The sequence below is a fragment of the Equus caballus genome, chromosome X, assembly GCF_041296265.1.
Source record: "Equus caballus isolate H_3958 breed thoroughbred chromosome X, TB-T2T, whole genome shotgun sequence".
Lineage (NCBI taxonomy): Eukaryota > Metazoa > Chordata > Mammalia > Perissodactyla > Equidae > Equus > Equus caballus.
The window spans coordinates 145,194,815-145,217,949 of NC_091715.1; the positions used below are offsets into that span (position 1 = coordinate 145,194,815).

The window sequence follows — 23,135 nt, forward strand, 5'->3', positions numbered from 1 at the left end:
CTGAAAACCATGACTTGAGAATAAAGAGAAAGTTAAAAGGAGTGGCTGCTAGGAGGAAAAATGGAAAGATTTGATAGGCATGTCATAACCAAGGCCAATGCACGAGGAAGCAAAGATGAGTTCAGAGCAGTCTTCCCATGAAGCAGAAATTGGACGATCCCCTTAGAACTTTGCTCTCAAGGTATTTTTATATGGCACACATATGTGTGTATGTGTACAGAGACTCATAATGTACCGGATCATGCCCTACCTGACACGGACACCACACATGAGAGGTTGGGTTATTCTGATCTCTAGACTCCTAAGATTGTTACGGGCTTGAGGGAGACTTAGGAACCCAGGAGAGGCATCTGGTGTTGATGCCCATCCTCCAGGGGCTTAAATCAGGAGACCTTTCCCTTTGCAAAGGCTTGTAGCACAGATAAGTACTCGGTTACAAAATCATTGACATTTTAATACAGCGTTTTTATTGCTTTTGAGGGTTTCCCTAGAGCAGACATCATCCTATTGCACAGCGACTTCATTTTGGCATTTTAGAGAGTTGCAGTTAAAAATGCTTTCTTCAAGGTAAAGACAAATGAAATGCCCAGTGTTAGGAAAATCAGAGCCCAGCCCCTCAGGAGCTTGAACAGGACTGACACCCACTGGCCTAATTAGGATAGTTGTAGAGAGCTGGAAGCTGACACAAAACTAGCTGGAGTGACCCTGTTTGTCTTACAGCAAGGCGAATGGAGTTCCAAATGCTGGAGAGGGGCATACAGTAGTTCCCCTATTCTGCAAGCTTAGTAAACCCAGGAGACAGGCACCCACTGTGGAGAAGTGCATGCCTGGTCAAAGGCTTCTTGCAATTTCTTAAGGGTTTCATCAACGCCATTATTGATGAGTGAGAGGTCAAAGTAGTGAGCATACTGGCTGCGGATGGCCTCAGAGTCCTTCTGCAGCTGCTGCAGGGCTTCTGTCTGCAAAGAAGAGCAAAAGAGCCACGGATGAAGCAAGCCACAGCATGCCCAGCCTGAGCGGCCAGGGACAGGTTTTAAGCAGGTGTCGATTGTGACCATTGCCCAGCTCCGAATCACCAGCTTAAAGACAAACCCTGAAGACCTTGCTGGTGAATGTTAAGAGTAGGGCGTGGAGAGGCAATCAATTAAGAACACTGCAATTCTCAGGATCTGAAACTAACCACAATTATAGATAATCAGCTGTCTGGAAGTCCAGTAGCTACATCAAGATGACATGGACTTGACCAGCATCTCCCAGTTTCTCTCTCTGAACATGGAGAGTCATTTCAGCAACCACCAGAGCTGCAATTTCAGGACCAGGGGCCATGGAAAGACTGACAATTTAACTCCATAAAAGTAAAAATGCATAGCAATACACACCAAAAGAAATGCCAAATTGGGAAAAATTTGCAACTGATATCACAAAGGGCTAATTACCCTAATAGAGAGTTTCTAGAAATCAATAAGAAAAAGGCCAATAACCCACCAAAAACATACTGAGATTGGCCAAAAAGAAAACTGGATCACATGCTCCTGGCACAAGGAAGCAGGCACTCTCCCAGATAATCACTCTGAGTTCCGAATTCCCAATGCACACATCCTTGCACCCAGCAATTCTGCCTAGAATGGAGCCTACAGATTTGTTTGCACACGTGAAATGCCATATGTACAGAGCCATTGATTGCAGTATTATTTATAATAAAGTTTTAAAACAACCCAAACAGCCATCAAGAAGGGAATGGTGAAACTAAATAATTATGCTACATACATGCAATGGGACAGCATGCACCTACTAAGATTGAAGAAGCTCTACACACTGATATGGAAAGATCTCCATTGTGTTCAGTGAGACAGCAGGGTGCTGCAAAGTGTGCATTGGGTGGGTGTGGAGCAGGGAGCAACTGGGAAGTGGGGAGCAAGGGGAGACTTTTCAATATATTCCTGGCCTCCTTCCTCTCCCTCTCTCCCCACAGCCATACCACACCCCAGTGTGGGTTCAGTGCTACCTCTGTCCTTCACAGTTCCCCCTGCTTGCCCTACTTGAGCCTGTGTGGCACCAGTGTCAGGATATGTCTAATTGTCCATCTCTGCCACTGGACCCTGAGCACTTCTAGAATGACTATGTCTGATTTGTTTTGTCCCCGTTACCTAGCATGGGCACTGGCCTAGCTAGTGGTTTAATAACTCTGCTGAGTGAATCAAATGTGCACATGCCCTTTGGCTTCTCGGCCTTACAGGAAGGAGGACAACAGTAGCCAGGAAGCTCATGGGAGATTTGGTTACAAGCTGAAGCTGAGCTCCAGCCAGTACTCCAGCCAATGATATAGATGGCTGTCCCAGTCTGGAGAGGCTGGGACAGTGAACCCCCACCCACCCCACACAAACCACTCTTTCCCACCTGAGTGCCCTGGTCAGTCGGTGCAATAAACACGATGAAAGGTGAAAGTTCTGCTGTCCGAACAATCTTCAGGGTCTAGAGAAAAGGAAGGGGAGGAAGAAGAAAAGAGAAAAAAAAGAGTTAGCTGTCATGCTGGATTCCTTCTAATAAGCATCTTTGGGCTTCACCAAGTCCAATCCTATTTCCATTGTTTCCAGTGCTACTGTTCTTGTTCCAGGTGACCCCACTGAAAGGATATGAAGCAAACCTGAGCACCTCTTCATCATCCACTTCTGCCTTTCAATGTCTACCCACCTGGGGCTCGATGTCAAGGATGGCAATCTTGTCCTGCTTATGAATCTGGTGCACTGTTTCAAATTTGGTGCCAAACATGTTGCCCTGGTAGCTGCCAAACTCCAAGAACTCATTGGCAGAGATGCTCCTCGTCATCTCCTCTGTGGAGATGAAGTGGTACTCCTTCCCATCTTCCTCAGTCTTCTTCGGTGGCCGTGTTGTATCTGTGCACAAGAAACCAAATCCCTGACAAACTCGGGGTCCTGGCCATCTCCTAAGGGCTTAGACCACGGTGTCTGTACTGAAAGCCTAACTGCCATTGGTGCAGAGTTTAATAGAGGGGTTTCTCCCATGGGATCCTGAATGGCTGATGATAGATGATGATGCAGACCAGGAAATCTGCTGTCCATCCAGAACACGTTTAACTTTAAAGAAGCAAAGCCCAACGTAGAATATTCCCATCATCATTTTCCCTATATGAAGTTACATCTCTCAACCACCAACACCAGGATTACTGAAGCTCAGAAATGGAGAAATGACAGTAGGAAATTTTGTTCGTTTGTTTTGCTGAAGAAGATTGTCCTTGAGCTAACATCTGTGCCAGTTCCTCTATTTTGTATGTGGGTTGCTGCCACAGCATGGCCACCGAGAAGTGGTATAGGTCTGCGCCCAGGAACCAAACCTGGGCTGCTGAAGTGAAGCACATTGAACTTAACCACTAGGCCACAGGGCTGGTCCCTGGAAATATGTTTAAAACAGATCTATGGGCTATAGTCAGGATTTCTTGGAAGTATATTTAAAGTTTCCTTTTCATAGCTTGGGAAGAATCCTTTGGTTTGGTTTAAACTTATGTCCTTAAGTCACAACGTTTGCTATTCCTCATATAAATTGTCCTCTGAGTACAATATGCCCCAGATATTGAGAAACAATCCTCCCCACCCCTCCCCCATAGACCTCTCCTGCTTTCCACCTTCACTGAACACCTCCCTTGTTTTCCACATCATCTGCTTGTCTCTCTCAGTGGGCTCCTTCTCCTCCATCCACAGCCATACACACATCTCTTTCTTTCCATCTTACTAAACAATGACTCTTCTTTGACCTCTCACCCTCTTTTTCTATCTCCCTTCTCATTCAAACTTATTGATGATGAATGAGCCTGTATGGGTTATTTCTACTTCCAGACTTCACTCACTCCTCAACCAAGGGGCATCTGCTTTCTGCCTCCAGTGTCTCACTATGTCCCTAAAGGAAAAATGGAGAAGCAAGGAACCAAAAAGTACTAACATCAGGTTTAGAATCGGTTTTTGACTTTGATCAGCAGTATCTCTTCCCAGGAACATATACAATCATACTACACAGATCCACTGCTGGGGATGGACGTTATCCAACTTCCCTCCTATCTAAAGGGACTGCTGCTGAGACTATGCCTTTTCTGAACACTGCTTTGATTTAAAAAACATTTCATGAAAATTAGAGGCAGCCTAGACATCAAATAATAGTGAGAGACCTGAGGAAATTACAGTACAGCCACTCAGTGGAATGGAAGAGAATTCTCGAAGTGATTTAGGCACATGAGAAAATCTTTAAAATATAAAGTGCAATGAAAAAAGTAATATAAGTTTTTAATAACATATTACTTTAACTTTTAAAAGCAGGATAAAAATGTTTACTACGGCTTCTGTTATGTAGACAAACAGCACAGAAGAGAACTATAAGAAAACAACCTAGTTACTTTGTTATTTGGAGCGATTATAAGCACAAATTTACATCTTTCCAAATTGTTTTATTTTTATAATCAAACACTTAAAAGTAAAATCACAAGAAAAAGATTCCTATGGTATCTCACTTGCCCTCTGAGGCCCCCAGAGCTACTTACACGGGACAGGGTATGCGAACTTCTCCGGGTTCTGGCTGAGCAGGGCGTTCTTAACATGGCTGCGGCCCACCCCACTGGCTCCTGTGTAGGGAGAGAAGAAAGGCTGAGAAGAGAGAAACCGGGTTGCCATGATTCTGATGAAGGCTTCTATTTCTTTCGCCAAAGACAAAGGTGGGGATGGGAGTAGGAATGGGATATGGGTTTTCATCTCTCAGGCCCTTGTGTCCCAGTTCAAGGAAGAAGCTCTTTCTAAGACCTAAGGGTCAGGACTCAGAACAGCTAAGGCATGGGGTTTTCTGTTTATTTTCTAAGGATATTTGCCTTACTGAGCTCTCCAAAATTAATGGAACTGAATTTAAGCCAGTGTTTTTGCTGGAAATTTCACCAGAACCCTCAAACAGATCATCTAACCAACTAATGTTTTAACTTTAAAGACAGGGAGGTGAGCCACCCACTGGAGGCAAGGTCATGGACCTGGGATTGGGACAAGGACTCATTCCACTTCAAGGCCAGGGATCATGTGGATGACTAAAATACTTTTCAGGGCCTCCCATGTTATTTAACAGCACTCTAACATGTGTACTTAAAAAAAAAAAAACAGCATAGGACTAGAACACTCCTACTGCCAAACAGATGGACAAAGAACAAAACCCAGTTTAGGATCTGCCAGCACCAAAGCTGACCTAAAAGAATCAGTTGCTGAAAATCTTGTAAGGTTTAATTTCCCTTGTATGGTAAGGACTCAGAAAATTCTTTAATCTGCTCTATATGGAGAACCCAAGAGAAGACCTCATTTTTTTTCTTTTCTTCCTCACTGCCTTTTTTTTTGGAGGGAGGGAGGTTATATGAAACAGGCAGGAAAATAAGGATAGAAATGTACTTAAACGAGCAAAGCAATGACAAGATACCGATCAGCACCAGGGTCTTCCTCTTGAAGGCAGGGAGCCGGACAACTTCCTCATAGGAAACAACATCCAACTGGTCAAAAACTAGAGACAAAGAAAACCAAGCAATGTTCATTTCCAGAGCTGGGGAGAACAGTGGTCCAGGCCGTGACGTGGGAAAGAGCCAGGCGGGAAAAGAAGTGAAACCCCACCAACCTGGCTGCATCCTAATAAGCAGGGAGTGAAGGCAGCCGAGGCCAGGAGGTTGTGGAGGAAGGACTTTAGACTGTGATGAGGGAGTTTTATGCAAGGGAGTGACATGATCCCACTTAGGTTTTGAAAGGAGAACTCTGGCAGGTAATAGGCTGCAGGAGCCAGGGAAGCAAAGGGACCCTTAACAACCCCACTCCATGCCTCAGAGCCGATCTTTGCGGGCAAACTAAACTTAATCTACTCTTACCAAGGGATGATGATGGCTGCAACCAAACGTCCATGCTAGCACACTGTCAAGGACAGCTACAGGAGGTACTGATAAAGAATCGTGATGAACTAGAACATCAGAATAAGCTGCTTCAGGATCACAGACAGTTCCTTTCGGTCTGTTTCTTGGCTTTCCCAACTCCTCCATTTGAACTCAACATGGCTCTATTGGTCAGTCAGACTCTAATTTTTTGGACCCCATACTCTCCTCTTCCTTTCACTCTCTGTCTTCTCCACAGTTTCAGTGACCTGATGACCCCCTTGACTCCAGACACTGAGAACTCGGCAATTCCAACACTATCTCTGTCACTTCCCCGTACTGCCTAAAATGGCCCTTATCTCAGGAACAGTGCCGCCATCACCGACCCAGCTGCTCAAGATGGAAACCCAGGTCTTGTACTGACACTCTACCCCTTCTGCCTCCCACAGTGTGCCTCTTTCTTCATTGATACCAAAGAGACAGATGCAAATGAAAAGCTGATCCCATTATTCCCCTGCTTGAAACCCTTCACTGACTCCACAGAGACACTACAGAGGGCGGACGAGGCTCCTCAGGCCGTGGCCCTGGCCTCTCTCTCTGGCATGCGTTCTTGCACCCCCCCCAATCAATACTCCAGCCACGTCTACTTCCATGTGGGCTCCCGACACGCCAGGCGATTTCAGGTTCCGTGATTTGCTCATGCTCCTGTCTTTATCTAGAATGCTCACAGCAGGATGGAGGCATTTAATAAATGATAGCTTAGTGGTAGATTATTATTGATTATCTACAATCTACTTGATCCCATTTATAATTTTAGTATATTTCCAACCATGGTAGGTAAAAAACAAAGCCAGAATTAGTTCTTAGGAAAACATGCTAGTCACCATCATCAGTACCATCAGTACCATCAGTACATGTAAAGGAAGACTAGTGGCCTGCTCACACCTGCTCATAACCCTCACCCCTCAGGTAACCAAATGAACAGCCTTCCAGACCCTTCTCAGTGTGTCAGTGCCATCAGCATGACCAACTGCAAGATCTGAGCAACCCCAGAGACTAGAGAGAGAGTGAAAGTGATGAGACATCTCCAGTGGCAGTGAGCCTGGGAAGACGATGTAACAAAAGAAAACAAGAATAAATGGCAGAGAGGAGGCCAGGAAGCTTACTCGAGCTGTGCTTGGCCAGGTACTTGTCTTTGTACTTCTTCTTCTTCCCAAAAGGGCTGCAGCTTGGGGCTTCGCTTGGAGCTGACTGAGCCACACTTGCCACTCGCCTAGTGGGAAAAGATGACCAAAGATGTCAGCAGATCCTCGGTGTAAAAGCCCCAGGGTCAATCGCCTGTGCTGAGACAGGGCTTGGCAACCCCCTTTCCCTTCTACACTCACCCTCCAGACCCATCTGCCTCCTCTCTCACACCCTCCCCAAGTCACTCATCCCCTGTATGTCTCTACCATTGCCCCTTTCACACTCATCCTCTCCCCCATCTCAGCCCCTCACTCTCTCTGTGTCTCTCTCTCTCTGAGACCCCACTCTTGATCTCTCAGCCTCTCTGTCTCTCTTTCTCTTTCAGCTGTGGGAGCTGGATAGAATGTCTGGAAAGTGCCTGTCATGCCATTTGGAGTATCACACATCATAGGCTGCCATCAGACAGGTGAACCTGGTCTCCTGGAGTCTGCATCCGGTACCTTTCAGCAGATTCCAAATGCAACCCACAAACTACTCACTTTCTCTGGGGCAGTGGTTTCTGAACTTTTAAGACCCAAAATCAATATAAGAAATACATTGTATATTGCAACCCTGTATTACTCACAGACACCTATAAAACACACATACACACACAGCATATATACAACTAAAACAACAGTTTCATAAACCAATACCTTCTATTACTACACAAAATAAATTCTAATATTTCTATTTGATGTCATTTTTTAAAAGAAATACTCATTGCAACCCAGCATTACATGTGGAATCACTTAGAAGTGTTGTGTGGAGGATTGTTCTACCACTCCTAGGGCCACATGGTACTAAGCAGTCAGTGAACCGTCTGACTTGGGGACAGGAATTATTTTTTCCATGTCCCGTTAATTTGCATAAAGGACACATTTAAAATTTGACTGTTTTCTACAGGACTCAGAAGATATCTTCTCAGAAGGGCATCGGCCTAGGAGGCAGGAGACCAGGGAGGGCTCCAGCGCCAGTGCTGTCACTTGCACAGGGAAAGCATTTGAGGAAAATAGAGGCCCACAAATGAATGAAGAGCTATTTAGGCTCCTTTACCTGTAATGTCTGCTAGTCAAGCATATCAACCCATCATGCCAGGGAAACTGAGAGGTTAGCTTGGTTGAGAAACAGAAACTACTACACAAGATGGTAGATTGCTGAAGCTAAGTGATTATTTGTGGCAGGGCTGGGTCCCTTCCATCTGCAAATTCCACCTGTACAAAAGCAGCTCACCATTCCTGCAGCTCGGGAGAAGGGATCAATCCTGCTGACTCCTTGGAGGAGCCTTCCACCCGCCCTTGCCACCAGTTACTGTCATCCTTGTTGATGATTTGGATAATGTCCCCAGTAACAAACTTCAGTCCTGCCTCTTTGCAAGGGATCAGATTGTCCTTTTTGGGATCATAGTCAAACTGCGCTCTCATGAACATCTGAAAAAGAAGGCAGCACATGTCCGTAGAAAGTTCTGCTGGAAATAAGTCAGGTCGGGATCAAGTGAACAACAGGGAGGCAAGAACAGAGCGAAGTCGGAATGCTGAGGTGACTGGAACTGGTCACTGCTGTGTTTGTAGAGGGGTCAGGCCTGAATCTTCTAACAAGAAAGCATAAAATGCCTTTCTGGGTCCACATGTCTGTGGTTATTGGGTCTAAGTTGTCTGTCCTGGAGTACAAAGCAGTTACTATCTGAAATGCATGTGTTTCCCTGAAAAATCTTTTTATGAGTATGTTAAATAAATAGGAATGTGTCAAAGTCTTAAAATGTTGATACCCCTTGACCCCACAATCCACTTCTACAGAAAAGTTGTCAGTTATGATGTATGGGTAAGTGTGTTCACCACAGCATTATTCATAAGAGTGAAATATTGGAAACAACCTAATTTTCCAAGAATGGGGAATTAGTTAAATATGGCCATCTACTGAATATAGTACCACACGACTATAAAAATCAATTTGTAGAAAAATGTTTAATGCCCTTGGAAAATGCTGCTGATACAACATTAAATAAGAATATCATTAAACAAAAACAATACCTCCCATATACTTGAAATGTTAAAAAAAAGTATCTATTTATACATAGAAAAAAAGACTGGGAGAAACTATATCAGAATTTCATACTGGTTCCCTCTGTTACAAAGATTTGGGGTGCAAATCCAACCCAGAGAAAGAGGGAAAGAAATGAGAAAGAGGAGAAACAGATGAAACAGAAAATCAAGTTTAGAGGATCAACGAAGGCAAAAGTGGTTCTCCAAAGATTCATGAAATTGAGAACCCCCTAGCAAGGCTGATTAAGAAAACAGAGAAGACACAATCTCCTAGCAGAGATCAGTAGAGACACTAGAGATGTTTAAAAGGTTATAAGACATTATGAACAATTTCACAGAAATACATTTGACAAATCTCTTGAAAAACACAATTTACCAAAAGTGCACAAGAAATTGAAATATGAACACTCATATATCTATTAAAGAATCTGAACCTGTTATTGAAAACCTCCTACCCCGCCCCTAAACACACACATACATACAGGCCCTGATGGCTTCTATGGTAAATTTTTCCAAACATTATTTCATTACTTGAAGAAATAAGGCTAATCTCATACAAACACAGATTACAGAAAAAGATGGCATTTCCCAACTCATTTAACAGGACCACAAAGAAAATAAAAACACAAGCCACAGAGGAAGAGACAAAAGACTCTTATCCAGAATATATAAGGAACTCCTACAAATCAGTAAGAAAATGCCTTGAACTGGTACTTTACAAAAGAGGACATCCAAAAGGAGAAAAACATATATAAACAGGAGCTCACCCTCATTAGCCATCAGAGAAATGCAAATTAAAATCATAATGTGATACCACCACCACAATACCCAAATTAAAAAAGAAACCCAGATAATTCTAAGTAGCAGTGAGGCTATGGAACAACTGGGATCTGTATCAGTGCAGTTGGGAATGTAACATGATACAACTAGCAAAGATGACCATACCCTCCAATTCATCAGCAATGCACAGAGGTCTCCACTGAACACAGGGACAAGGAGGTTCACAGCAGCACTAGCTGTGAGAGCAAAACAGCTGGCAACCCAGAAGTCCCTCCACAGCATCTCACATAACAGATGAATGGGAAGGAGTCATCTGGTGCTACATGTGACAGCACAGACACAATACTGTGTGAATGAAATAAGACACAGGAAAATTCACAGTGTATGATTCAACTGACATAAATTTCAAAAAGGGGCAAAACTCGTCTCTGGTGTTAGAAGTCACGGTTGTGGTGACTGGAAATTGGCACGGGAGTTCTTAGGGGGCTGGGCGTGTCTTGTCTCTTGAGCTGGGTGCTGCTCACATGGGTGTGTTCAGTTTATGAAAATTCACCTAGTTGTATACTTATGATTTGTGTACTTTGTTGTATACATGCCCACATGTACCAAAACGCCAATTTAAAACCTTCACTTAAAAAGAAAATTATACCATCATACTTGAAGTAACCTGCGATAGAAACTTCAGAGTTACTTTTTTAAAAAAACTCCCTCTTCCCCATTCATCTGCCAACCCCCTGTCCAAGCTATTTCTCTCCTCCACCAACGAGGAGCTCTATGGACTGGGAATGTACCCATTTCTCTTTATATCACCTCCATTTTCTAGCAAAGTCATTTGTACATGGTAGACTCTCAATGAATTCTGAGTAAGTGCTTAAGACTCTTTCCTTTGGCACTGTTTATCGCTGGGCCTACTTATTACTGTTTTATTTTATTTTATTTTTGAGGAAGATTAGCCCTGAGCTAACTACTGCCAATCCTCCTCTTTTTGCTGAGGAAGACTGGCCCTGAGCTAACATCCATGCCCATCTTCCTCTACTTTATACGTGGGACGCCTGCTACAGCATGGCTTTTGCCAAGCGGTTCCACGTCTGCACCTGGGATCTGAAATGGCAAACCCCAGGCCGCTAAGAAGCAGAACGTGCGAACTTAAACTGCTGTGCCACCGGGCCGGCCCCTATTACTATTTTAAAAAATATTTGCCAATTCGTTTGGTGAAAACTGGTATCGCACACATTTTATTTTGCATTTCTTTGATGACTGGTAAGATTGGATATTTTTTCATATGCTCAATGCCCATTTGTGTTTTTCCTCCTGTGAATGATCTTTACATTCTCTTTGCCCATTTTCCTCCTGACGTTGTAATAAAGAGGAGATTAACCTTTCCTTTCACATCCATTACAAACAGGCAGTGGTTAGAAAGAAGGCTTGCCTGTTTGCAATGGATGTTAGTTTAGTTCAGAGAGCAGCAAGCAGCTACACTTGTGAGATATTTAGACCTTAAAGTCAGAATCACTTGACCTCAATCAAATCTCAAAGAACCAAACACTGGGCACGAATCCTGCCATCATCACAACAGAGAGAATGGTGCCACTTACCTGTAGCGCAGGAAGACGACTTTGCTGGTTGGGAATTACTTTTAATGAAATCATTCCTTTGGTTTCCTTCTATTAAAAAAGAAAAGGGAAATTAAATTGTAAGAAAAACTAACTTGGATGACCTGGGGTTTCATAAAGTCATTTTTCCCCTCTCAAAGTCCTATGTGTTTTTTCTTTTCCAACAGCCATCTTCACTTTGAAATTCTGTAGGACAATTCCTCCTTCAATACAAAAGTGTCATGTGCCCCATAAACCACTGTAACAACATGGAGATGGACAAAGAATAATGAAGAAAAGGCTAATGATTTTCCCTCCTCTCCACACTTGACCCGAAAAGGGCCCAGAAGTACCTAAAATGAACCGTGGCACACAGATATCAAACAAAAACATTTGCAAATATTTACACACATATATACATATTTATATGTATGTATTTTGTTCTGTTTTTAACGAAAATGGGATTAGAATATATGTATTACTCTCTAATTTGCTTTGTTTTATTTAGCATTACTTCATGGACAGACTTCTAGGTTGATACACGACGATCTCTACTCAGCCATCCTCCCCATTATTGGGCATGTCAATTGTTGCCAGGTGTTTTCACAGTTTGCTGCAACAGACATCCTTGAACATATATCCTTATATATTTGCACTGTGATTTTTATAGACTAGAATACCATGGTGGAAATGCAGAATCAAAGGGTAAGAACATTTTAATAGCTATCCTCAAATTACTTTTCCAAAAGATAACAGCAATTCCACTCTCACCAGGAATATATGAGAGTCCCTTTCCTCCCAAATTCTTTCCAGAATTACATCAACATTCCTTTTAAATTTCTGCCAATCTGATGGGTGGAAAGTATCTCATGGTTGCTTTATTTCATAATTTTATTACCGTAAACTAAAGTTGAACATCTTTTCAAAAGCTTACCAGCCATATGCTTTTTCTTCTTATATCTTTTGTTCAGTTTTCTATTTGGTTGTTTGTCTTTTTATAATAAAGTTTAGAAGCTCTTTAAATATTAGAGTTAACTGTCTACCATAACTATTATATGTACAACAAATATTTTTCCAAGTCAACTGTTTATTGTATCTTTTGTCATGTGACACAAATGAACTTTTACAGTCAATTTACATAAATCAAAAGGAAGCACAAATTTTGAATGTTCACTTGATGCACATAAAGTCTTAGTGAGAAGCAACCTGCTCTGTGGAGAAACAAACCAGCCTTCTCAAGCTGGTAATCCGGAAGCAGGCAGGAAACAGGGAACCCGCTCCTGAGGGTAGGGAAGATAGTTGAATGAAGGAGCTATTTACAAAGAGTGAAGGTCAAGGGATGGCAGTGAAGCTATTACCACCCCATGGGTCTGGGCGTGTGGTTTTACACTGTGTGTTAGCATCAGGATCCAAACAAAGTCCACACTGCAACTGGTTGATATGTCTTTCAAGACACTTTTCATCTACCCCTTCCTCCTACAGTGTTTTCTTCTCTAGTCTTTTCTCTGTTGAAGGAAATGGGTTGTTGGTCCTATTAGAGTTTCTTACAGTTGGATTCTGCCGATTGCATCAGCATGTTGTGGTCTGACACGATTCTCACTCCTCTATAGTTCCTATAAATCAGCAGTTGAATTGAGAAAAAGGCTTGATCAGATTCATGTCCAATTTTTTTGGCAAGATGATTTCAGAGGTGGTATGTTTTCTATCAGGAGGCACATGATGTCTGGTTGTCTGTCTTTTTTGTCACAGTAGCAGCTACTGCTGCTCAATGCTTAGTCCATTAATTCATCAGGAGTTGCAAAATGGTGATATTCTAACCAACTTCATCACTCCTTCATTTATTAGCTGGAATACTTCTACAGAGAAAACTTCTCCTCATTTACTATCTGGTTACTTAGTGGTAGAGATCATATAGGAAAAAAAGGACAAATATATTATTCTTTTTCTTTAGTTAACAGTTTTCCAAGTAATGAATTGGTTCCCTCACATCTTCCAACTGGCTCATATACAACTGTGTCAATATACACACACACAATTTCTACAAGTAACCTACTTCAGTTATCTTTTATAAACCCCTCTACCTTCCACATTCATTTGCCAAGGTCCTGTGCAATCTATTTCTCATTGTTTATTTCTTTTCTTCTGCTTGCTTTGGGTTTCATTTGTTCTCCTTTTTCTAGTTTCTTAAGGTGGAAGCTGAGGCCATAGATTGAGACCCTTCTTGTTTTCTAATATAGGTGTTTCATGCTCTAAATTTCCACTATTCTGGAATTTTCTAATTTCCCTTGTGATTTCTTCTGTGGCCTAGGGGTTATTTAGAAGTGTGTTGTTTAATTTCCAAATATTTAGGGATTTCCAGATACCTTTCTGTCACTGATTTCTAAATTTAATTTCATTGTGGGCAGACAACACTCTGTATGATTTGAATCCTTTAAATCTCTTGAGGTTTGTTTTATGGCCTAGCATATGGTCTATCTTTGAGAATGTTCCATGTGCATTCTGCTGTTGCTGAGTCAAGTGTTCTGTTAGGTCAAGTTGGTTTATAATGTTGTTTGCATCTTCTATATCCTCATTGATTTTCTGCCTACTTGCACTGTCTCTTATTGAGAGATTGAAATTGCAGAGTATAATTGTGGATTTATCTTTTTCTTCTTACAGTTCTACAAGTTTTTGCTTCAAATATTTTGAAGCTCTGCTCTTAGGTACATGGACATTTAAGACTTGGGTCATTTCAAGAGGCAGGGTAAATCTGGTCTCTGTTACTATATCTTGGTCAGAAGTAGAAGTCTAGGTGAGGACTTTTGATTAAAGCAAATCCTAGGTGTATCCTTAAACAGCCATGTGACCATGGGTGAGTTTGAAAACTCTTCAAGGTTTAGTTTCTTCATCTCTGTCTCAAGTGAAAAACCACATTCTGGGTCAAATGACACTTCTTCCCAAGGTGCTGTTCTCTGGTTTGTTCCCTGCTGGTATCCTAGCTTCTTACTGCTGAATACCTAAGGTGTGGCTCCTGCCGGCAGTGGCCAATTACCCCCAACCACCCTATGTGTTCCTTAATGCTTTGATTACAGGAATGGTCTCTGGTGTGTATGCAGGGGTGGAGAAGGATGGTGAAGAATCTGGAGGGGCAAACGGGACAGCCAGCACAAACACCAAGCACAATGCCTGGCACATGGTAGGTGCTTGACAAATATCAATTGAATCTAAAGAGCACACTCAACTGTTCATTTATAATATCCCATTCGCTCTTCTTAACAAATCAATGACATAAGAATATGGATGACTATCTTCATTTTACAAATGATTTAGAGAAGTTAATTTATCTGCTCAAAATCACAGATTTCTTTTATTCTAAAATGAAGCAGAGCAAGGATTCAGAGCTGCCATTAAAGACCAAGGCCTTCTGACACCCAGTCCAATGTTCTTTCTAGACAGACACTCTGAGTTATTTGCCTTGTTTTAGAAGTTTACTAAATGGGGCTCCCACACTTCATGAAGACAATGGCGTAGCAAATACCCACCATGGCCTTCTGCAGCTGGTCCACTGAGTGGTTAGTCACGTTTGTGCCATTGATTTCTAGGATCTCATCCCCGACGTGAAGGGAGCCTACCAGGAAATGAAGAATCAGTCCACAGAAGAATAAATGTTCAAACAAGTGCTGTCAATATAACTCAAGATAAGAAACCATGATCTAGAGCATGTTATACAATAGACTGTGTAAAATACTCAGGGTTGAGAACATTGAACCATGAGAGATGGGAATGTTCTTTTTTTTTTAAAGATTTTTATTTTTTTCCTTTTTCTCCCCAAAGCCCCCCAGTACATAATTGTATATTCTTAGTTGTAGGTCCTTCCAGTTGTGGCATGTGGGACGCTGCCTCAGCGTGGTTTGCTGAGCAGTGCCATGTCCGCGCCCAGGATTCGAACCAATGAAACACTGGGCCGCCTGCAGCGGAGCGCGTGAACTTAACCACTCGGCCACGGGGCCGGCCCCGGGAATGTTCTTTTGATTCCTTTGAGGGACATATGAAGGCAAGCACTTGACAGTCTAAGACTATCTCATCCTCCTTGCCCTCAGTGCTCCCGCCATAGAATAAAAGACCCCGTCCTCCAAGTCCCCTGGAACTAGCAGAGCTATGACACAAAGCAGGGCAGAGTTCTCAGTCCTCTTCGTTCACCAGCAAATAAGATGTTTCTTTGCTGTGTAGCTAAAACACCCAAAATGCATTTTCAGACGCATCATTTAGTAAAAGCTATTTTGGGGGGTGAGAGAACAAAATAATACATTAAAATACAAAATGTTCTTAGCACACACACAAAAATGCTCCCAGTTTTGAAGACTACGAACTTCATGTCCCACTGAACAGGGAGTAAATGATTAATCTCTGAATGAAACACCACCTAGGAGCCCCCTACTCAAGTACCTTGTCTATGAATCATGCCGCCATGAAGAATTCTTGCTACTGTACAAGACTGCTTTTCATTCAGCTTCAGAGTGATTCCCTGAAATAAAGACAATGGCACACGAAGCTTTATTTTAAGCTCTTTCGGAGGTTATCTTTCAGACAATTTAAAGCGATTTCTCAGGAGAAATATTTTCCATCTATACCTGGGGTGGTCCTCAACTAGAATGGGCCTGAAGCCCACTTGGAGGAGGAGCTTGAGATGTGGATGAAGAGACAATATGGGAGCTGGCTGCTTCCCTAACTCCATGAGTAGCCTTCTGTGTTTCCTCTTGTGGCCCAGTGACTCATGGGGTCGAGAGGAACCAATAGGTGACACTATGACAAGGAATTACCATGGGCTCCTCTGTGACCTTCTCGAACTGTATGAGTCGCACCTTCCGCACCTCCTGTCCCTTGGCCTGGGCAGGGCTACCTGGGGCAGTAGATCCATTGGTGTACATGTCCTCAGTCACGGCATTCAATTGGTGTGACACAGCCTGTCAGGTCAAAATAACAGAGCAATGTATAAAGTAAGCAGTCAAGGCCCACCATTAGTCTGTAACTGCAATTCTAAAATCCAAAAGGCTCTGAAAACCAACAGTTATTTCATAAGTTTGGCATCCAATCTCACTTGAATTGATGTGAAGCTGTTTGTAAGCTTTATTTATCCAAATTAATAGACTCGTTTATACAGCTTACTGTATAAATATTAATGTGTTTGATTTATACGGTAGTATCCTGGATCCTGCTTGCGGTATTACATAAAATATAACACAAGTTGAAAAATTCTGATTTCTAATGCACATTGGGCCCCCATGGTTTCTGTTGAGGAGCAGTGTGCCTGTATGGTGTGTGCGTACCCACACACACACGTGCGCGCACAAACTCTAAAGCAAAGACCCAGGGTGGAATTAATTCGTAATGGGAGGAGGCAGAAGGGGACAACTGCAGGAGGAGCACATCAATAAAGGGGAGAAGCAAGCACGGATGACAACGGCCGTTCCTGTTCCAAACAACAAGCGCCTCTCCAGTGACAGGCGCATGGGTGAGCACAAGACCCAATTGCTCTTTTCCCTTTTTACTTCCTCCAGCAACCTGACACTCTGGGTCACACAGCAGTAAAGGTGATTCAGGTCAGCATCAGTCTCTCACAAATCATCTCTTAGGCTACAAAGAAATTGTACCTGGACTGAAGAATTAGATGCTTAGGACCCACCCCTGGCCTATGCTGATAACAATACTACTGGTCGAAATCAGAGTGGCCACCTAGAAGAGATCATCACTACCCCTCCTGCCATCTCACTGCGACCTCTTTCCCCCAGTGGACAACTTACATTAGTAGATAGCAAGACCTCTTTATTATAAACCTGAAGTAATTTAAGGCACTGTGGCATCGGCAGGAAGATAGACAAAAGACCACTGTAACAGAATAGAAAGTGCAGAAACACACCACACATACACAGTCTGCTGATTTATGATAAAGGAGATGCTGCTGTGCAGTGAGGAAAGGATGGTCTTTGCAATAAACGGTGCTGGATCAATCAGGTAAGCATACAGGAAAAATAATTGTTGATTCCCACCTCATTCTACGTACCAAACCCAATTCCAGGTGGACTGAGCTCCAAATGTGAAATAGCCAAGCCTGGAGAAGAAAACAGAGCACATCTTCCTAACCTTGGAGGAGGGAAAAATATCTTACATATGACATAAAAGATTCTACCTATAAAATGAAAACTAAAAAGATAAATACTTTAAGATTAAGAAGATCTGTTCATTCAAAACCTCCACTGAGGCAGTTTTAGTAGACACGGAGAGCAATAATCATAAAAGCAAACGACTGACCATCAAAACTAACAACTTCTCACCAAAAGACACTGAAGAAACTGGAAAGGTAGGGCACAGCCTGAGAGTAAAAATCTACAATACTTACATCTGACAAAAGACTTGTATCTAGAACATATAAAGAACTCTTACAACTCAATAACAAGATGACAAACAATGAAAAGATGGACCAAAGATTTGCTAACAGACTCTTCACCAAAGAAAACATATGAATAGCCAATAAGCACATGAAAAAGGTCTCAACATCACCGTAACGAGGGAAATCCAAATTAAAACCACAACAGGACACCACTGCACACCCACTGGGAAGGCTAAAATGAAAGACAGATGATGCCAAGTGTTGGAACCCTCATCCACTGCCGGCGGGAATGCTACATGGTGCAGCCATGGTGGAAAACAGTTTGGCAATTTCTTAGATAAAGTTAAACACACATTCACCCTACGACCCAGCAATCTCACTCCTAGGTATGCACCCAAGAGAAAAGAGGACAGATGTTCACACAAAGGCTTATATACGAATGTTCATACCAGCTTTACTCATAAAGCTGAAAAGTGGAAACAACCCAGGTGTTCATCCACAGGAGAATGCATACACCACTCGTGCCACGTCCGTAGAAAAGGACCGAGCTGCTGATATATGCAGCAACACAAACGATCTCAAAAGCATTCTGTTGAGTGAAAGAAGCCTTGTGCAAAAGAGTACATACTATATGATACAATTAATGAGGTTATAGAACAAGCAAAACTACAGCAAAAAAAAAAAAATTAAAACAGTGGTTGCCTCTAATGGGATGGGAAGGGATAGCTGGGAAGGGGCATGAGAGAACCTTCTGGGATGCTGGTAATGTTCTGTATCATGACAGGGGGTAGGGTTACACAGGCGTACACATTTGTTAAAACTCATCCAGTGCATTTCACTGAATGTAAATTTTAGCCCAAAATAAAAAAAAACCATAAATAAATATTGAACTCTAGCCAATGATATGCGTGCTGAAGGTTTTAGGGGTAAAGTGCCCTGATGTCTGCAAGTTACTTTGAAATGCAAAAAAAAAGTGGAGAGTTGGATGGTTTTTGGATAGATATATGATAAAGCAAACATGGAAGAATGTCAGTTGTAGAATCTAGGAGGTGTGGTAAATGGGTGTTACTATAAAATCCTTTCATCTTTTCAGTAAGTTTGAAAAATTTCAAACAAAATACTGGGGGGAAATGGCATTAAAAGAGTGAAAACGCAAGCCATGGAGCAGAGAACTGGAAGCCTCATGCATACGATGCATCTTGGACCCAGGCATTCCACATCCACCCAACAGAGACACATACCATGTGCGCCAGAAGACGTAGAGGGCAATGTCATCACAGCAATGTTTTTGTTTTAATATTATAAAATTTAATTTTTGAATCACTTGAGCATAATCCAAAGACATCATGGTCCTTAACCCGTAAAAGGTTCTGTGTGTTTTCTAAGAACAAAAACATTCTCAAAAATGAAAATTTAGGGACTGGCCTGGTGGTGTAGTGGTTAAGTTCACACACTCTGCCTTGGTGGCCCGGAGTTTGCAGGCTCGGATCCCAGGCGTGGACCTAGCACCACTCGTCAAGGCATGCTGTGGTGGCATCCCACATAAAGTAGAGGAAGATTGGCACAAATGCTGGTTCAGCGACAATCTTCCTCAAGCAAAAAGAGGAAGACTGGCAACAGATGTTAGCTCAGGGCCAATCTTCCTCATCAAAAAGAAAGAAAGAAAGCAAATTTAGTGTTGAGACCATACTACCATCAGCTTCTCTGTGTACATTCAAATTTCAAGTGTCCCAATTATGTCCTTTATAGGTATATATATTCTTTCCCTAGACCAAGATCCAATCCAGGATCATGCACTGAATTTAGTTTTCACATCTCTTTAGCCTCCCTTAATTTGGAAAAGTTCCTCAGGCTTTTTGTCTTTCATGACCTTGACGTTTTTGAAGAGGACAGGCCTACTGTTTTGTTGACTGTCTCTCAGTTTGAGTCTGTCCAATGTTTTCTCATGATTAGATTGAGGTTGTGCATTTTTGGGCAGGAATCCCATGGAAGTGGTGTGCCCTTTTCAGAGCAACACTATTCTTAAAAGCCCAAATCTGGAAGCACCCCAAAAGTCCATCAGCAGTATGATGAATAAACTGTGGCACAGCCATCCATTGGATACCACACACCAGTGAGAATAAATAACTACTGCTATACCACAACATGGCTGAATCTCCCAGATGATCACTCTCTTCTCGAAACACTCGTTCTGTCTCCTTTGCTGTTTTCTTCCTCATCTTTCTAATCTATTAATGTTGGAGTTGCCCAGGGCTTAGGGTAAGAGGTATCACAGTGGGGAAGGCCAAGTGGAAACTTCTGAAAGTGCCCCCCATCCACCCCAGAGAAAATGTTAAATCAAAAATAATATGGCTGGAGGAAGAGGAATAGGCCCAAGCTTAGCTTATAGAAGGGTCAATTTGGTATATGAGTATAAGCTGAAAATGGATGGCAGCTGCATTCCAGCCACATCTAGGGGTGCCCTTCAACGACAGCAGGAAGGGAAGATCCTTTTTTTTGGCTGAGGAAGATTCACCCTGAGCTAACATCTGGTGCCAATCTTCCTCCTTTTTTTGTATGTGAGCTGCTGCCACAGCATAGCTGCTAAAAAAACAAGTGCTGTGGTTCTAGGCCCGGGAACTGAACCCTGGCCACTGAAGAAGAGCATGCCAAACTTTAACCACTGGGCCACAGGAGCGGGCCCAAGGGAAGATCTTCCCAGTGGGTAGGCTGTGAGTTGTGCACATATCACCCATTCCATGGGGAAGGAGAAGTGGGAGTATCCCAGGTGGGAATATCTATCTATCTATCTATCTATCTAGATTTAGAAGTAGATGTATTCATCCATTCACTCCTGGGCAGTGTCCAATGGTCTACTCAAGAGCCTAGAGGAAAAACGACTGGAAGATCAGAGACAAGGAAGGTAGAGGCTTGTAGATGAACATATGTCTCATAAGACAGGGAGTGTTTCTTACAAAATAATATAAAGTAACATTTTAATTTACTTCATCCTTTCTAAGAGGTCAGTAGAAACTCTGATAAGTGTTAGTTACTGAGTGGCTTCAAATGAGGGAAGTACTGAGAAAGGGAAACTTCCTTGTGTAGCAACTAGAATTTCAAAACACTCACATGACGCTGAGTCACATGGCATCGCTATTAAAGCAGAATTGTCTAAGATAGGGTTGTATTTAGAAAATTGACTTGTGATACCTGGGGGCACAGAACTCCACATAACTTCAAGGTACTCTACCTCAGGTGATCCCACAATACAGTTAACACTTCATCAGTATGGGGGCAGCCCGGCATACAGACACCAGGTAGCAATGAAAAGGAGGCTCTGAGGATAATCTTAAAGATATATTGTCAAGCGGGAAAAAAAAAAGGACAGAGTGAGGAAAGGTATGCTATTATCAGCATAAACAGTGAAAAAAATGAATACATTTATATTTGCGTGTAAATGCATATGCTGTCTCTGGAAGTGGTTGCTCCTAGGGAAGGGAACTGGGCGACTACAGGATGGGGGTGAAGGAAATGCGGGCTGTCGTCATGAAGATGTTGCACCACTCTCTCTGTAGGGAGTGCTGAGATATCTTCAGAATCCTGAAAGACACCACTACAGAAAACGTTTGCATTCAAAATTTCGTGCATCCCTTCAGTTTTAATTAATTTCTATACAGGGAAATGAAGACATGTTATTCCTAAAAGCTCTACAAAGTACAATACTTTCTATTCTGGCGAGATAGAATTTTCCTCAGTGATTGTGATTCAGGTTCAAGTTGGCAGCCTGAGTACTTGGGTGTACCCTGGACTCTGCTAAATGAGAGCAAAGTGGGGAGGGAATTAGAAACCCACAAAAAAAGAAGAAAACATAAGGAAGTCATCAGGGATGAGAGATTTCAATAACTTTCTGGAAGACAGAAAGCAGAGTGGGGGAATGGTCATTGTTCAAGCAGAGCTGAGACAGCAGAGCCTAGAATGTGCACAGAAGAGAAATCGGCCACTCTGCAGAGCACAGCAGGCTGGGGCTTGGAAGTCCCTGGACAGAGAAAGAAAGAAATGAGGCTTGGGGGGAAAGCATCTCCCAAAAAACTACCAATCTGGCCTTTAGCTCCACTTTCAAGGCAGGAAGAAGGAAGAAGGGCGAGGTCAGTGGCATTTGTCCCAGAACTTCTCCAGAGGACATATGTTCATGTCTCATCAGCCAGGGAAAAGTGAGACAAGCGAAAAGTGGGCTAAAGCTGTTGGGTTGGCAACCAGTCATTACAACATAAAAACTGCTAACTTTCCCTTCATAGAATCTACCTACAGACAAGTCATGAAACAATTATAGTCAAAGAGCAGACTGTAAGTGTCAACACTGTGACAATATTAAGATATACATATACATGGCAGAAGCTGAGAGAAGAAAAGAAATGAAGGGAAGGGGCCACTGAACTTGTCACTACAGTGAGTGGAACAATAAATGAAGGAATAAACGTATAATTTAAAGCTCCAGGTGTAACCAACAAGGCAGAAGTTGCAAACTGATGGCTCACAAATCTGTTTCATTCCAACCACATACTTTCGTTTCGGGAAGTAAAAATCAGGAGATTCCAATCTCTCATTAAAATCTCAGAATACTTGGCACCGTTGAACCTGTCTCCTCACAGGGCTATGGAAGGCTGGCCTTGGAGATGGGCACACGCTCTCCAGGCCATTCTGTACTGTTCCCTGGGATGGAAGTCAAGTTCGGCTGCTGATTCTCCTGCACCTGGGATGTTATTTTTCCTTACACACAAGTGGCTTCACTCACCTGATCCATGTAGGTTATACTAAAAGCACCTCTGGATGACTTTTTAAAAACTCATGTACCTGATGTAAAGGCACAGGCCCTTGAGTAACTAAAACAATTTTGCAAAGGAGGAAAGTAGAAGGACTCAGTTTACATAGTTTCGAGACTTACATAGTTATCAGCAATCAAGACTGTGTGCTATAGACACACAGATTCATAAAAGCAGAAATTGACAAACTGGACTTCTTAAAAATTAAAAACTTCTGCTCTATGAAAGTCTGTGTGAAGATGATAAAAAGACAAGCTATGGACTGGGAGAAACATTTGCAAACTGCACACGCAACAGAAGACTAGTACCTAGAATATATAAAGAATGTTCAATACTCAACAATAAAAACAATCTAATTAGAAAATGGGCAAAAGACAGGAACAAATATTCCACTAAGGAGGATATGTAAGGAAGGGTGGCAAATGAGGATATGAAAAGATG

At 42.4% G+C, this 23,135-nt stretch overlaps 1 protein-coding gene across 1 annotated transcript in view; it reads right to left on the reverse strand.

Annotated features, from left to right (window-relative positions):
• Positions 1-444: 444 nt before the first annotated feature.
• The window catches only part of MPP1 (MAGUK p55 scaffold protein 1), a 31,823-nt gene continuing 9,132 nt past the window's right edge, over positions 445-23,135 (reverse strand). The window contains exons 2-12 of the mRNA XM_014729317.3: positions 16,328-16,471; positions 15,954-16,032; positions 15,050-15,135; positions 11,532-11,600; positions 8,348-8,544; positions 7,057-7,163; positions 5,455-5,535; positions 4,547-4,627; positions 2,692-2,894; positions 2,398-2,472; positions 445-959 (exon numbers count right to left, since the gene is read on the reverse strand). Of these exons, the coding sequence (XP_014584803.2) occupies positions 783-959; positions 2,398-2,472; positions 2,692-2,894; positions 4,547-4,627; positions 5,455-5,535; positions 7,057-7,163; positions 8,348-8,544; positions 11,532-11,600; positions 15,050-15,135; positions 15,954-16,032; positions 16,328-16,471 (1,299 nt within the window). The 3' untranslated portion in view covers positions 445-782. The remainder of the gene's footprint in view (positions 960-2,397; positions 2,473-2,691; positions 2,895-4,546; positions 4,628-5,454; positions 5,536-7,056; positions 7,164-8,347; positions 8,545-11,531; positions 11,601-15,049; positions 15,136-15,953; positions 16,033-16,327; positions 16,472-23,135) is intronic.